The sequence below is a fragment of the Betta splendens genome, chromosome 11 (genome assembly GCF_900634795.4).
Source record: "Betta splendens chromosome 11, fBetSpl5.4, whole genome shotgun sequence".
Lineage (NCBI taxonomy): Eukaryota > Metazoa > Chordata > Actinopteri > Anabantiformes > Osphronemidae > Betta > Betta splendens.
Genome location: NC_040891.2, coordinates 1,168,717 through 1,180,871, shown reverse-complemented (window position 1 = coordinate 1,180,871; position 12,155 = coordinate 1,168,717). Strand labels below are relative to the sequence as shown.

The 12,155-nt window shown below is 43.1% G+C and overlaps 1 protein-coding gene and 1 long non-coding RNA gene across 6 annotated transcripts; both read left to right on the top strand.

Annotated features, from left to right (window-relative positions):
- Window positions 1-433: 433 nt before the first annotated feature.
- On the top strand, window positions 434-6,676 carry c11h6orf136 (chromosome 11 C6orf136 homolog). 3 transcript variants are annotated; one of them, XM_029167367.3, is made up of 9 exons: window positions 434-588; window positions 1,394-1,448; window positions 1,534-1,635; window positions 1,969-2,628; window positions 3,764-3,852; window positions 3,941-4,141; window positions 4,232-4,301; window positions 4,614-4,815; window positions 4,939-5,180. In XM_029167367.3, the coding sequence occupies exons 3-8, from the start codon at window positions 1,537-1,539 to the stop codon at window positions 4,776-4,778; spliced, it is 1,284 nt and encodes a 427-aa protein (XP_029023200.1). In that variant the 5' UTR covers window positions 434-588; window positions 1,394-1,448; window positions 1,534-1,536; the 3' UTR covers window positions 4,779-4,815; window positions 4,939-5,180. The 3 variants fall into 3 exon arrangements, with proteins under 3 accessions (XP_029023200.1, XP_029023203.1, XP_029023202.1); XM_029167369.3 differs by lacking the exon at window positions 434-588 and adding an exon at window positions 595-821; XM_029167370.3 differs by lacking the exon at window positions 4,614-4,815 and having other exon boundaries at window positions 438-588; window positions 1,394-1,635; window positions 4,939-6,676.
- Window positions 6,677-8,918: 2,242 nt separating this feature from the next.
- Window positions 8,919-10,544, top strand: LOC129604839 (uncharacterized). 3 transcript variants are annotated; one of them, XR_008696123.1, is made up of 4 exons: window positions 8,919-9,132; window positions 9,672-9,782; window positions 9,992-10,125; window positions 10,279-10,544. It is a non-coding gene; the product is annotated as an uncharacterized LOC129604839 (long non-coding RNA). The 3 variants fall into 3 exon arrangements; XR_008696122.1 differs by having other exon boundaries at window positions 8,919-9,156; XR_008696121.1 differs by having other exon boundaries at window positions 8,921-9,344.
- The last annotated feature ends 1,611 nt before the right edge of the window (window positions 10,545-12,155 follow it).

Here is a 12,155-nt window from a genome sequence, read left to right as displayed (position 1 = left end):
TGAGAAATACAAACATATACTTGCAAACTTCAATTCTGATCTGAAAATTGTACTAAAGCGACTGAGAAAAACTGTAAGAGGGAGGGTAGGACAGTAGTTTTTAAATACAATAGGGGGCGGTAATGCATAGGGATAGTCTGCAAACCGCCATAATAAACAGCCAGAAGAAGTCCTGCAGCCGCGTTAGTTATGTGGTTACGTCAGAAAGTCTTAATTCAAGACAAATAACTAACCGGCGTAGAAGATGCTAGCACGTTTTCGATCGTGCATGAATGGACGTTTGTGTATATGTTATTTGTCAATCCAAATAGTAATAAAGTAATATTAATTAATAACCTAATAATATTAATGAATAAAATAATAAGCAGCCTTTATGTGCAACCCCTTCACGGTGAAAGGTTTCACTAATAGAAACATTTCAAAGTGAATAAAACGCGTCGCAATCTCAAAGCAGGCGCATCTCGAAGGAGCCCAACGTTTCTCAGAGACAGTCGTATTTTTTCCAGTAGCAGTGAAGGCAGCATTGCCCGATCTAGTGTGAGGCGTGTTCTACCAGGCAAGGACACACAGGGCTGGAATGACATCTGTGTAAGTTAGCGAAGCCCTACTCAATTTCTTTTTGCTGGCACTACTTTACGTATTATCACTGGGCAAACTTATTCTGTACAGCTAGCCCATTTACACAGTGGGTTCGAAGAACAAAGGTTAACATTACATGGGCCTTTTCAAGCTGGTGTTAGCTCAATTGAAGCCGGGACCTAGCAAGCTAATGGCTATTATTGACTGTCAGTGATCACAATGCGATGTGTTCATCTTCCACGGTAAGCAGTGGGAGTTATTTAGTAGTCATGGGAGTTAGTATCAACCTTACTCTAAGCGTTTTTGGACGCTGATCATTAGCAGTTTGCTCAAATTCAGCTTTTCCAATTTAATCTATAGTGAATGCCGTTAATGGACCTACCTGAACATTATGAGGCTAGTGCTAACTAGATACCAACGTTTTGTCTTTTTAGCCCGTTCTCATCGCAGTAATTATTGTCATGTCTGCAATTTACCGGTTGGTTAATTTATCAGGGAATATGCTAATCAGTTACTGTTGCAGCAGATCCACGACTAGCTAGATTTGGGTTCAAGCAACTCTGCATATCTTGTGAACTTGGAGCCTGCTCTCAACCTCAAGGCGTTCGCTGAGAGGTGTTTACTAAAGAATCATAATTATAGCACAGTTCCATTTTACACCTGTACTTTTACAAAACATTTTAAATTGTGCAAAAACTTGTTTTCCAGTTTAATCAGTTGAAGGAAACATAATTAGCTGTTGGTGGAAGATCAGGAATGCTCTTTGTCACTGTTGTTACCTCTATCCTCTCTCATTCCTTCTTATACAACCCAGGTCTGTGGAGGGGAAGAACCAGCAGCTGTAGTTCAGAAGTGTCCGGTGTCATAAGGTTCTGAAGACAAATTTGTGCTTTTGTGTCTTCTGTGCTGTGGAGTATGATCAGCTGGTGACTGGGCTTTCCTTGGCCCCTGCAGGGAATGGCTGTGAGCAGAGGGGGCATTGCCTTCTGGGAGGGTTGTGTGCGCAGCCACAGCAGAAGACAGTCCTTTAAAAACCACAACTGGATTCTCAGTCAGGTGGTCTGCGTTATTGTCTCTTTCACTTTATTTTACAGTTGTTTATATGTGTATTTTTTAAATAATAAAAATAAATGGGTCATATAGATTTTTAGCTCGCTTGATATCATAATTTGATTATACAGAATGAGATACAATATTCAATATAATATTTACCAATTTAGAGTAGTTTGTAGGTTCTTTCTCATATGATGAAACTACTGTATATTCCTCAGCCTGAGGAAAACTAATGCTTAGGGTAGACCTCAGACTGTTACTGCCAACACAGTATGTGGCTCAGTGCTATTCTTCTGAATATTTAAACCAATCCAACCTTCTTTTTCCATCAATCAGGCTGTCCGCTGGATACATTTGACACGACCCCTGAGCAGTGCAACATGGGCCCTGGCACCCCCCAACAGTCTGCAATATCAGTATATTAAGCAGCCGATGCTGTTACATCCATACCAGCTCGCCAGCCAGCTTCAGAAAGGAGGGATCTCTGAGGAAAACAGGGAAGAACCTCTTGGCACATGTGTGCTAATGCAACAGGCAGAGTCAAATGGCTTCCACAGCCTGGTGGAGGTCTCTGTGTTGGGTCGCAACAAACTAGTAGAACTGTTTGCACCTGGGCTTCACCAGTCGTCTGAGGTCTTCTTCACTCTGACCACAGTGGATGGCAGCAGAGAGGATGACATAAGCATCCGTTTCAAGGAAAATGCTGGTGATTCTGTGAAGAGAGAGCACGGCTGTTTCAGAAGCCTCTTTGAAGCAGAAAAGTGTCCTGCCCCATTCACATATGGCTCCCAGTTTTATTGTTTTCACTGCCCTGGCACAGAGCCTGAGCCAGGTACTAGGCTAAAGACTGGGATGGATTTTAGAATTGTCAAAAAGCTGGTTGTGGAGCTGCCTCTTACCTCTCTGTGTAGGTATTCAACACTAAGAGAAAACACCAAGGAAGGTGGTGAAGTTGAGAAGAAACTGGCCGTGATGTACGAAAGGTTGAGGATAGAGGTAAGAATTGAAGCTGCTTCTGAATGACATTGGAGGGGTAGCTTGAGCAGCTGTTACAGAACAACAGCAGTGGCTTCAGTTTTTCTCACAGTAACACACACAATGTATTCAGACTTGGTTGTAGGGAAAATACATTTTTACTATACAAAAACGTATAGTAATAAGGTCCAGAAAGAGGCTGTTTGTGTTCAGTGTAGTATTGTAGACAACATGAGTAATTTAAAGGTACCATTCAAACACAACTGTACATTCAGGGATTGGAGCAACATATCCTGTGTTTCAGATCAGGTCTTTTTTTAGACATGGTTTTGCTTCAAATTCCAAATCACATAATGATACCTAGCGTCAGTGGCTGGGTTGCTAAATTGATTGATTTGGGGGTCTGCCACTGACCAACTGTCTAGATTCCACATGTACAACAATAGTTAGGCAGGTTCTTCATTCTTGCCTACCTTTTTATGCTGACTGATGATCTCCTGGGTTTGCCTGCATCTGCGAGACTCCGTCCGTCTTCTGGAGCAAGGTTGTGTGAATAACAAAGTGTATGCCTTTCCTTGTTAAGTACAACAACCACTCTTTATTTTCCTGGTTGAATGACAGAAGCTCAGCAGACTGACATTTTGCCAAAGCTGAAGTCATCAAAGCATTTCTGTCTAGATGCTCCATCTGTATTTGTTCCTCTAAATCATTTGCGTGTGGTGTTACACAGCTTGTCATGAGGCTACAAAGGGGTGAGGCATCGTTCCAGAGTTACGCTGTTGCATGTAAATTAGTGCTCAATACAAAACCTCTCCTGAAATGCAGAATTATTCTGAACTGCAGGTACAGCTTATTTGTATTTAATGTGTGTTCCCCTTTGTGTGACCCATGCTGTGGGCAGTAAAGCCTCTGTTGCCAGGTTCTGTTGAGTTTTAGCTGTATATTTCATTATATTATATTTCATTATATTTCAACTGCAAATTATCTTCCTTCTCATCTGTACAGCTTAATGTACTTTAGTTTTACCATGTTTCATTTGTCTCTTTCTGCTGAAACAGTTCATCTAGTATCTGGCAGTCTAGTATCAGAATGTAGTGATGTATTAAAGTGCTACATCTCAGCAACAGAATAAATTAATGTACTGTTTGTTTTGCAGCTTCCGAGTGTCTTTGTGAGAAACCACGATTATACCATGTACTCAAACGATGTGGAATTCATTAACGGCCTAATAAACGCCAGGACCAGGTGATTTCATCGACTGTCATGCTTTGATATGTGCTCCATATAATGGTTCACACTGTGTGTCACTTCCTGGTGCTGTGTGTCTTTGTAGAGGCAGAGTATGGTACAAGTTCACGCTCTCCCTGTGGCGCTTCCTCTGTCTCTGTTACTATGCTGATGTCCACCTGGAGGTGCTTAAGCTCACCAAACATATGGAGGATGGGACCATCAGAGCTCGCTGGAGGATCTGGGGTCTACCCTTCCATTCTCTGCTGCTGTGCTTCTATCGCAAAGAAAAGTCTCGCCTTTACAGGTAACACAGTCTGTACAGACTGGACCTGGTGCGGCTACATGTCAAAGAGATTTTTATCATCATTGGTTGATAATCTGTCATTTGTTCTAGGTCTTATGATGCATTCTCTACGTTTTACATTGGGCAGGATGGACTCATTCACTGTCATAAAGTTGAAAAGGTGGGCAGCTAACTTCCAGTCAATGTGCCCAATGGAGTTTTTGTGTTGCCTAGTTAGTGAACCCAGTGTTGAGGACTGACGTCAGTAGTATTTTTTTGATATTTAAGGTGAACTGATAGTGTTGTTTTATTGGTTTCCAATCTTTCCATGGAAGTAACATATGAAACCTTTTGCATGTCTATCCATACAATGAGCAGTGCAGGTACTACAACACAGTGTTTGTGCTAACAGAAAAGAAATTTCCTGTGGTTTCTTTATTTACTTTCTTGCGCTTAATGCTGAAAACCTAAAACTGTCCTTTTTACTGATCAGATGGCAAAACTGGTGATGAAGCCAGTCAGTGGAAGCAAGTTAAGAGGCACTACAGTGCTTCACTTGCCCCTATTTGCATTAGGTACAGTAAGTGGACTGGTTCCCAGTTCACGCTTTTTACCGGACAAGTTAACAGTATCAGGAAGCAGAGAATTCAGACATTAAAGGCATACTGTGTGGACCTTCACTGCCCATTCAGAAGGTACACACCATGCATGAGCTATGATTTAAGGGGTTAATTATCTATGTGATTCGAAGAGGACTTTGACCTGACCTAATGCACATGTAACCTCTGCTTCCTGCTTGACTTCTCTCTGTGTTTCAGGTGATGCCAGATCAGCCCCCTGTCCTACCCAGAGTAACTTCCCTTCTAACAGGAGCTCTAGTGGTACTAGGGGTTCAGGAACATCGACCGGCTCTCAATTTGCTGCCTTTCCTCCTGTCCTCACTTTGAATCAGAAAATGTTCATCCATTGTTGACGTAGGAACGCATAAAATGAAAGTTTGACATCTTCATCCCAGCATCTCACACTGATGCTCCCTGTATTAAATACAAAATCAAGATCACATTGCTTTTCCTTCCTTTGTTGTAATCAGCTGGATCTTTGCATCCAGATGTCAGACGGTCACGTGTCAGCTGACTACAGCTCAAGATTTAGGATACAGTATGTAGGAAATTTGTGTGAAAAAAAGCTGAAGCTTATCAACGAAGATTAAGTTAATCACTTTACATGTTGCAAGTCTGCCCCAAATAAAGTGAAGGCATTGTATTAGCAGTGGCAGACTACTGCACACAGAACTGGCCCAGCTAGTGCATTAAAAGAGGAAGGAAAAAAGCAGCAATTGATTGTTTGTGTGCAAACATTCAGTTAAAGGACATTTTGAAAAGGAGTTTTCAAGTTGCTTTCAATGGCTGTAGTTTATTATACACACCCTAGAGTCTTTGTAGCAATCATAATGTAAGCAGAGCAACAAAGCCAGCACCAGATCAGGGCAGCTGGGTGCTCATAATACAGAGGTTGAGGAAACGTTTATCCAATAGTATATGTACACAGGTTCCCTACTTGTGTAGCTTTCACACAGGATTTATATTTGTGTCATTTTGCATTAAGCTGCTGTTGGAGTACACCCTTTCCCCCAACGCTTGTGCTTTCTGCTTTTCTGTTACCTGTTTGTGTTGGTCAGGACAAACTAACCAGTAACATATAAGACACAAACCACCCAGGTAACGATCCACCTCGTGACACAAACAGGATTTGAAATTTACATCTACTTAAACGTGTGAGAAATCACTGCACTGCTAAATGGTCTGATGAAATGGACTATATGAAATGTGTTTATAGAGGTGAAGGTGTGTTTACTACTGCTTTCACAGGTGACGCATTGTCTGTGCTTGAACTCTGGTTGTCTTACCATTCAATAATACTCGCATTAGTTTAGAAAAAACCTTGCAGGTGTTTACATGGCTGAGGGAGAAACCCTAAATAACAAAAACAAGTGGTTCTTCTGCATCCTTCTGTAGCATTTTCTGATGTTTTCAGAGTGTAGAAAGATGTGTGGTTCTGAAATGTGTGCACAACCTTTAACACAGAGGAGGGTTTCACATGTTAAGGGATCCACAGTTAAATTCCTAGTGTTTTATTTAAATGAACCGGGATGTTAAATACAGTTTAGGAAGATGTCTAAAATATATATTCTATAAACTTGATGAATGATTTCTTCCCGACCTGCACATTTTAAAGTCACTCTTCAAACAGCGTGCCAGTAAACAAAATGTCTTTTATGGCCAATAGAGATCAAGCTTGACAAAGGACCCGAGGCTTTGGAGCTGTGACCTCCAGACAGTTCCTCCACATCAGCTCGTGGTTGTTGGCTACACGGTGTTAAATCCGTCTAACTGACCTGTGATGTTGGTGTTGTGTGACGAGCTGTACATACTACATGCGAACATTTAATGCGATAGTAGCTGTGGTCTTTAGGGAGTTGTCACATTCTGTGTTTCATAATGTCCATGTATCCTGGTGCAATGACTCCTGCGTGAAGACAATAAACTTTCAGTTAACCATCCGTCTCCATGTTTATCATTTTTGGATGGCTGATCAGTGGAACAACCTGATGGCTCAGTGGTGGAGAATGAGATTCCAAGTGTGGCGTTCTCCTAAGAAATCATATAATACAAAACCCATCCTGAAGTTCATGTTTTTCAGTATTTTAAAGTCTATTCCTTATTACCCACAAATCAGGGAAAGTTGAGGGTTTTACAGTACTAATAAATCGGTTAAAGACAGTTTGGTTTAAGATAAGTGTAGGTGTTCTATTTCACAGCCCACTGAAGTTCTATGACATCACCATCACTATTTATTTTAATCTACGTTTTGCACTATTTGCTTTAGAGATACACTATATACATCAAATGATACACACACACATATATTTATATGTGTGTGTGTATGTGTGTACATTATGTATCGAATGCTGAGGTCGGCAGGGTTAGTCACGTGTGTATGTATGTATCTGTGTAATACATCTGTATATGTGTTTGTGTGTATACAGGGTGACAAAGAAAAAAGGGGAACTTTGAACTGTATACAATACATAAAAAGTTCCTGGCTTTGGCTTTAATGCTCACTATTCCTCGGCCTCCTTCCTTCCACTTAGCATACAGTCTCAGGTTGCTGGATTTGAGATAAAGCCCTCAAATCATTGTAAGGGAGGCCAGGGTTAACCGATGCTGTTAACCAACAGGGTGTTGGTCGAAGAAGGAGAGGAAGCAGAGTGGTTTGTGTACAGAAAGAGAGAAGAGGAAAGGCATGAGCATAGATCTGAGAATAGGTATTCTTAACATTGGCACAATGACAGGGAAAGGCAAAGAGTTGGCAGACATGATGGAGAGAAGAAAGGTAGACGAGGTGGAAGGGCAGCAAAGCACGTAGTATTGGAGGAAGATACCATGGTGTAGATAGGAAGAGAAACGGGGTAGGGGTGATCCTGAAGGGGAAGTTTGTGAACAATGTTCTAGAGGTGAAAAGAGCCCCAGACAGGGCAATGAGCTTAAAGCTAGAAATCGAGACTGGTAGACTTTGCTAAGAGGATGGCAATGGCTGTAGTCAAGACTTACTTCCAGAAGAGGCCGGAACACAGAGTGACGTACAAGAGTGGAGGTAGGAGCACCCAGGTGGACTACATCCTATGTAGACAAGATCATTTGAGAGAGGTCAGTGACTGCAAAGTGGTGATAGGAGAGCGTGTAGCCAGACCATGACCATGGTGGTGTGTAAGATGACTCTGGTGGTCAGGAAGAAGAAGAGAGGAAAGACAAAAAAGAAGACCAAATGGTGGAAGCTAAAGCTTGCGAGGAATTCAGGCAGAAGCTGAGGCAGGCTCTGGGGGGTCAGGAAGAGCTTCCAGATGACTGGAAACTACAGCAGAGGTTATCAGGGAAACAGGTAGGAAGGTGTTAGGTGTGTCATCTGGAAGAAAGAAATATAATAAAGACATTTGGTGGTGGAATGAGGTAGTAAAGGTCTGCATTCAGAGGAAGTGGGATGAAGAAAGGACTGAGGAAAGTAGACAGCAATACAAGGAAGCGCAGAGTTAAGAGGGAGGTGGCAAAGGCCAAACAGAAAGCTTACGATGAGCTGTATGACAGATTAGACACGAAGGAAGGACAGAAGGACTTGTACAGGCTAGCCAGACATAGAGATAGAGATGGGAAGGATGTGCAACAGATAAGGATGATCAAAGACAGTGATGGGAAGGTGCTAACAACCCAGGAGAATGTACAGAGAAGATGGAAGGAGTATTTGAGGAGCTGATGAATGAGGAGAATGACAGGGAAAGAAGAGAGGAAGATATGGAAGTTGTGGAGCAGGAAATAACAGAGCTTAGAAAGGATGAGGTGAGGAAAGCTCTGAGAAGGATGAAGAGTGGAAAGACTGCTGGTTCTGATGACATACCTATGGAGCTGTGGAAGTGTCTAGGAGACACAGCAGTGGAGTTTCTAACTAGCATGTTCAACAGGATTCTAGAGAGAGAGAAGATGCCTGAGTAATGGAGGAGAAGCGTTCTGGTGCCTATTTTTATAGGTGCCTGCACATGCAAAATTCACTTTTTGGACATTCTGGTACATTTATTTGACTCCCTGGGTCATATTAAGACACTCCTAGTGTGTTAGAAGTACGCCCCCTACTTATTTCACATTTTTGAGAGTTTATCCAATCCGGTTCAAGAACCATTGTTTCAAATTTGGCGGCCTGGATACTCTGCATTCGCTTGACCAATCACAGAACCAGCTTCGCCCCGCCCCCCCAGACAAACCTGGACTCCTAAATGTACCTGAAACATTTCGTTTCAGTCAGTCCAGTCACAGACAAAAGAAGAAGAAGTCACTCGCTGCGCAGTCTACCATAGGAGGTGGCGCTAATGCACCTTTCAGTTGGTTGCCACCCGCCATTTAAAAGACAAAAGAAGAAGTCACTCAGGTTGAAGAAGCGCCCACTTGCTGCTTCCCCAAACTTAAGTACATGCTTGATACTTACTTGATGTATGTACTCCGGAAGTTTCTTTGTTTATAATCTAGCTCCCCTCCTGTGTAAGGAATGCTAATTGCTAGAATAGTTGATGCTAACAGCTACAGCAACAGAGAGAGACAGTGTTGCAAGGTGCTGACACGCAATTTGGATGAGTCCAAGCCTCTCCAGCATTTGTCCGGTTCAAATCGTCTGATATATGGTACTGAGATCATTCACTCAGCTCACATTTTAGCTGCTAGCGTCATGTTAGCCGCTAACGCGATGGTAGCGCAGCGTTAGCGGCTAGTGCTAGCCTCCACATGACGTTCAGCACAACTTTGGTTTGGCTGCTATAGTAAGTTGTGAGAGTCAGCTGTGTTTCTAATTACTACCGAGCCTGTCGTGTGTATGTTGTAGCCCAAGTAGACCTGTGAATTTGGGTTATGGCAAGTTCTATCCAAGTCTAACATGGATGTTGTTAGTGACTTCTCATATGTGTTGCTTATCTAGTCAGCTAACTGTAAACATGACTGTTTTTTTTATTCAGGCTGGCGCAGCTACCGAAACTCGAGGAGGTTGCTTCTCAAACTGACGCCACTGCAGGCTGTGGACACGCGGCTACCTTGTAGAAGAGTTGTTGCTCACCTCAGGAGCAAAGGTATGTGCATTTATCAGCAGTATAATCATTTATTGGCCAATAGGCAGTTTTATTTGACAGAGATTTTGCATTTCACATTTCAGTAGTTGTAGTATTCATAATCTGATCTATATTATTGTCTATATATTTACTCTGTATGCAGTTGGTCAACTTATTTTGACATTTTAATCTGTTGACGGATAATTTGTAATTCTTGTCTTATGGTGCAGATTATGTGGAAAATGTGATGGAGACCATCTATAATAAAGTCCTGCTGGACTCAGGTTGTTCTATGGAGGACCTTGTGAACATCCCTGTCCCACCGGCCCTCTGAGCAGAATTTGAGCAACCTGACAGAAAGGAGGTCATTAATGCCATGCCAAGATTTAACAAACCAGCACTATAAAACCACCATTAAAACTACCTCTATATATTGTTTACATTTGTGAGGGTTATGAGATACATAGGAAATACTGGACATTTCATTACCTGCTATTCTATTCTCTATACCTTCTAGAGTGGTGTCAAGGAAAACTGCTGCATCCTCCACCTGTACAGCAGCTGCACTGCTTCCGATGTCTTCCAACACGTGAAGACAAAAAAGGTCCGCACATCTCCCCAGCCAACTGCTCATGACTGTACCTGTTCCACTCCAAAAACTATGCTTTTAACATAACTATTAATCCCGTTCATTTTGTGGTCTGCACATTGAACTGTGAAGGTAACTTATCCAGCATTATAGTGCTGGTGCATTGGTTGACAATAAAGTTGGCTTTGACTATTGCTGTTTCACTGAACTATTTTTTATGAGGGAAAACAGACAAATGCTTTATAAAATTTTAACTTTTATTGAGGTATTACCACAAAAAATAATTTAGGTATTTCACAGGTGGTCTAAGTTCAACATAGGTGCCTTGTCCCTCATGAAACACTGCCCTGATCCAGACCAGGGAAGATGGGATGACAACTTGGACTCTTCACCCTAGAAGTCCCCAGCACCAGCTGACAAAACGTCTCTATGATAGATACCTGCCACGATTTGAGATACACACAGACATAGTACTGTCAAATTTATGAAGGAAAAAACAATAACTACATATCTGTTAGTTATATATTAGCACTTGATATATCATACACTTTACTAAAAGCAATTAAAAAATATATTAGGTCAAAATTGTCAGGCTTAGGCAGAGATCGGACCCACATGCACAGCAATGAGACAACAGGTAGATAGTAAAACCAAGGTTTAATGCAGTTACCAAATTACAGACGGTCCAGGTCATTCATGGGCAAGGACAGGATTGAGGCACAGGGAGCAGGCTTAATCAGATCCGATAACAGGTGAGGGTCAATACAAGAAGGCTCAGATTTCCGCGTTAGAATCAGCAGGCGTAATCAGGTCCAGTAAACAAGCAGGGTTCAGCAACAGAATCAATGAGGCTACAGTATCGGTCGGGATCAGGCAGGAAACGGCGGTCAGGAACACAGAACAGGATCGAAGACGAGATGAGCTGAACGGATAACTGCTGGAACGTGACGACATGCATACAACAATCTGGCGAATGACTGATGTGATTGGTGGTGGTTAAGTATCCAGGTGAGTGATGATTAATACGAGACAGGTGCGTGTAAAGATAACCGGAAGTAATGCTAGCGCTAAACAGGATGAGGCTGGAAACCGGAACTGTGACACAATAAAACAGGAAGTGATCTCAAAACCTGACAGTACCCCCCTCCTCAGGGCGTCTTCCACGGCGCCCACGGAGGACCCCCAACCAGGGCGGGTGGAGGGTGGCTTCAGGAGGAGGGACCGGATCCCGACCCCCCAGCCGTTGCCTGGCTGAGCTGTGTTGCACCCTCCAGAGAAGGAGCCTTGGGATGTGCTGTGTGAAAGTCCCGGATAAGGGACTTGTCCAGGATGTTTCGGGAGGGCACCCAGGAGCATTCATCCGGGCCGTATCCCTCCCAGTCTACGAGGTACTGGAACCCCCTGCCTTGTCGCCTGCAGTCCAGGAGCTCTTGGACTGTGTATGTCGGAGCACCGTCCACGACCCGGGGTGGTGGAGGTGATTGATGATGAGGAACCAAAGGACATGACCGGAATGGCTTGAGGTGACTTATGTGGAAAGTCGGGTGGATCCTGGGCAATGATAGTCTCACCGACACAGGGTTAATAACTTTGGCTATGGTATACGAGCCAATGAACTTTGGTGCCAACTTACGCGGCTGCCCCTGCAAACGAAGGTCCCTGGTTGAGAGCCAAACCTGGTCCCCGACCTCGTACTTTGGTCCCGGAGCTCTCTTACGGTCCGCCGTCGCCTTGTAACGCGCCTGAGCCTGTAACATGGTCCTCCCGTAGCCACTTCTGTCGACATTTGCGGACCAAGGCGTGGG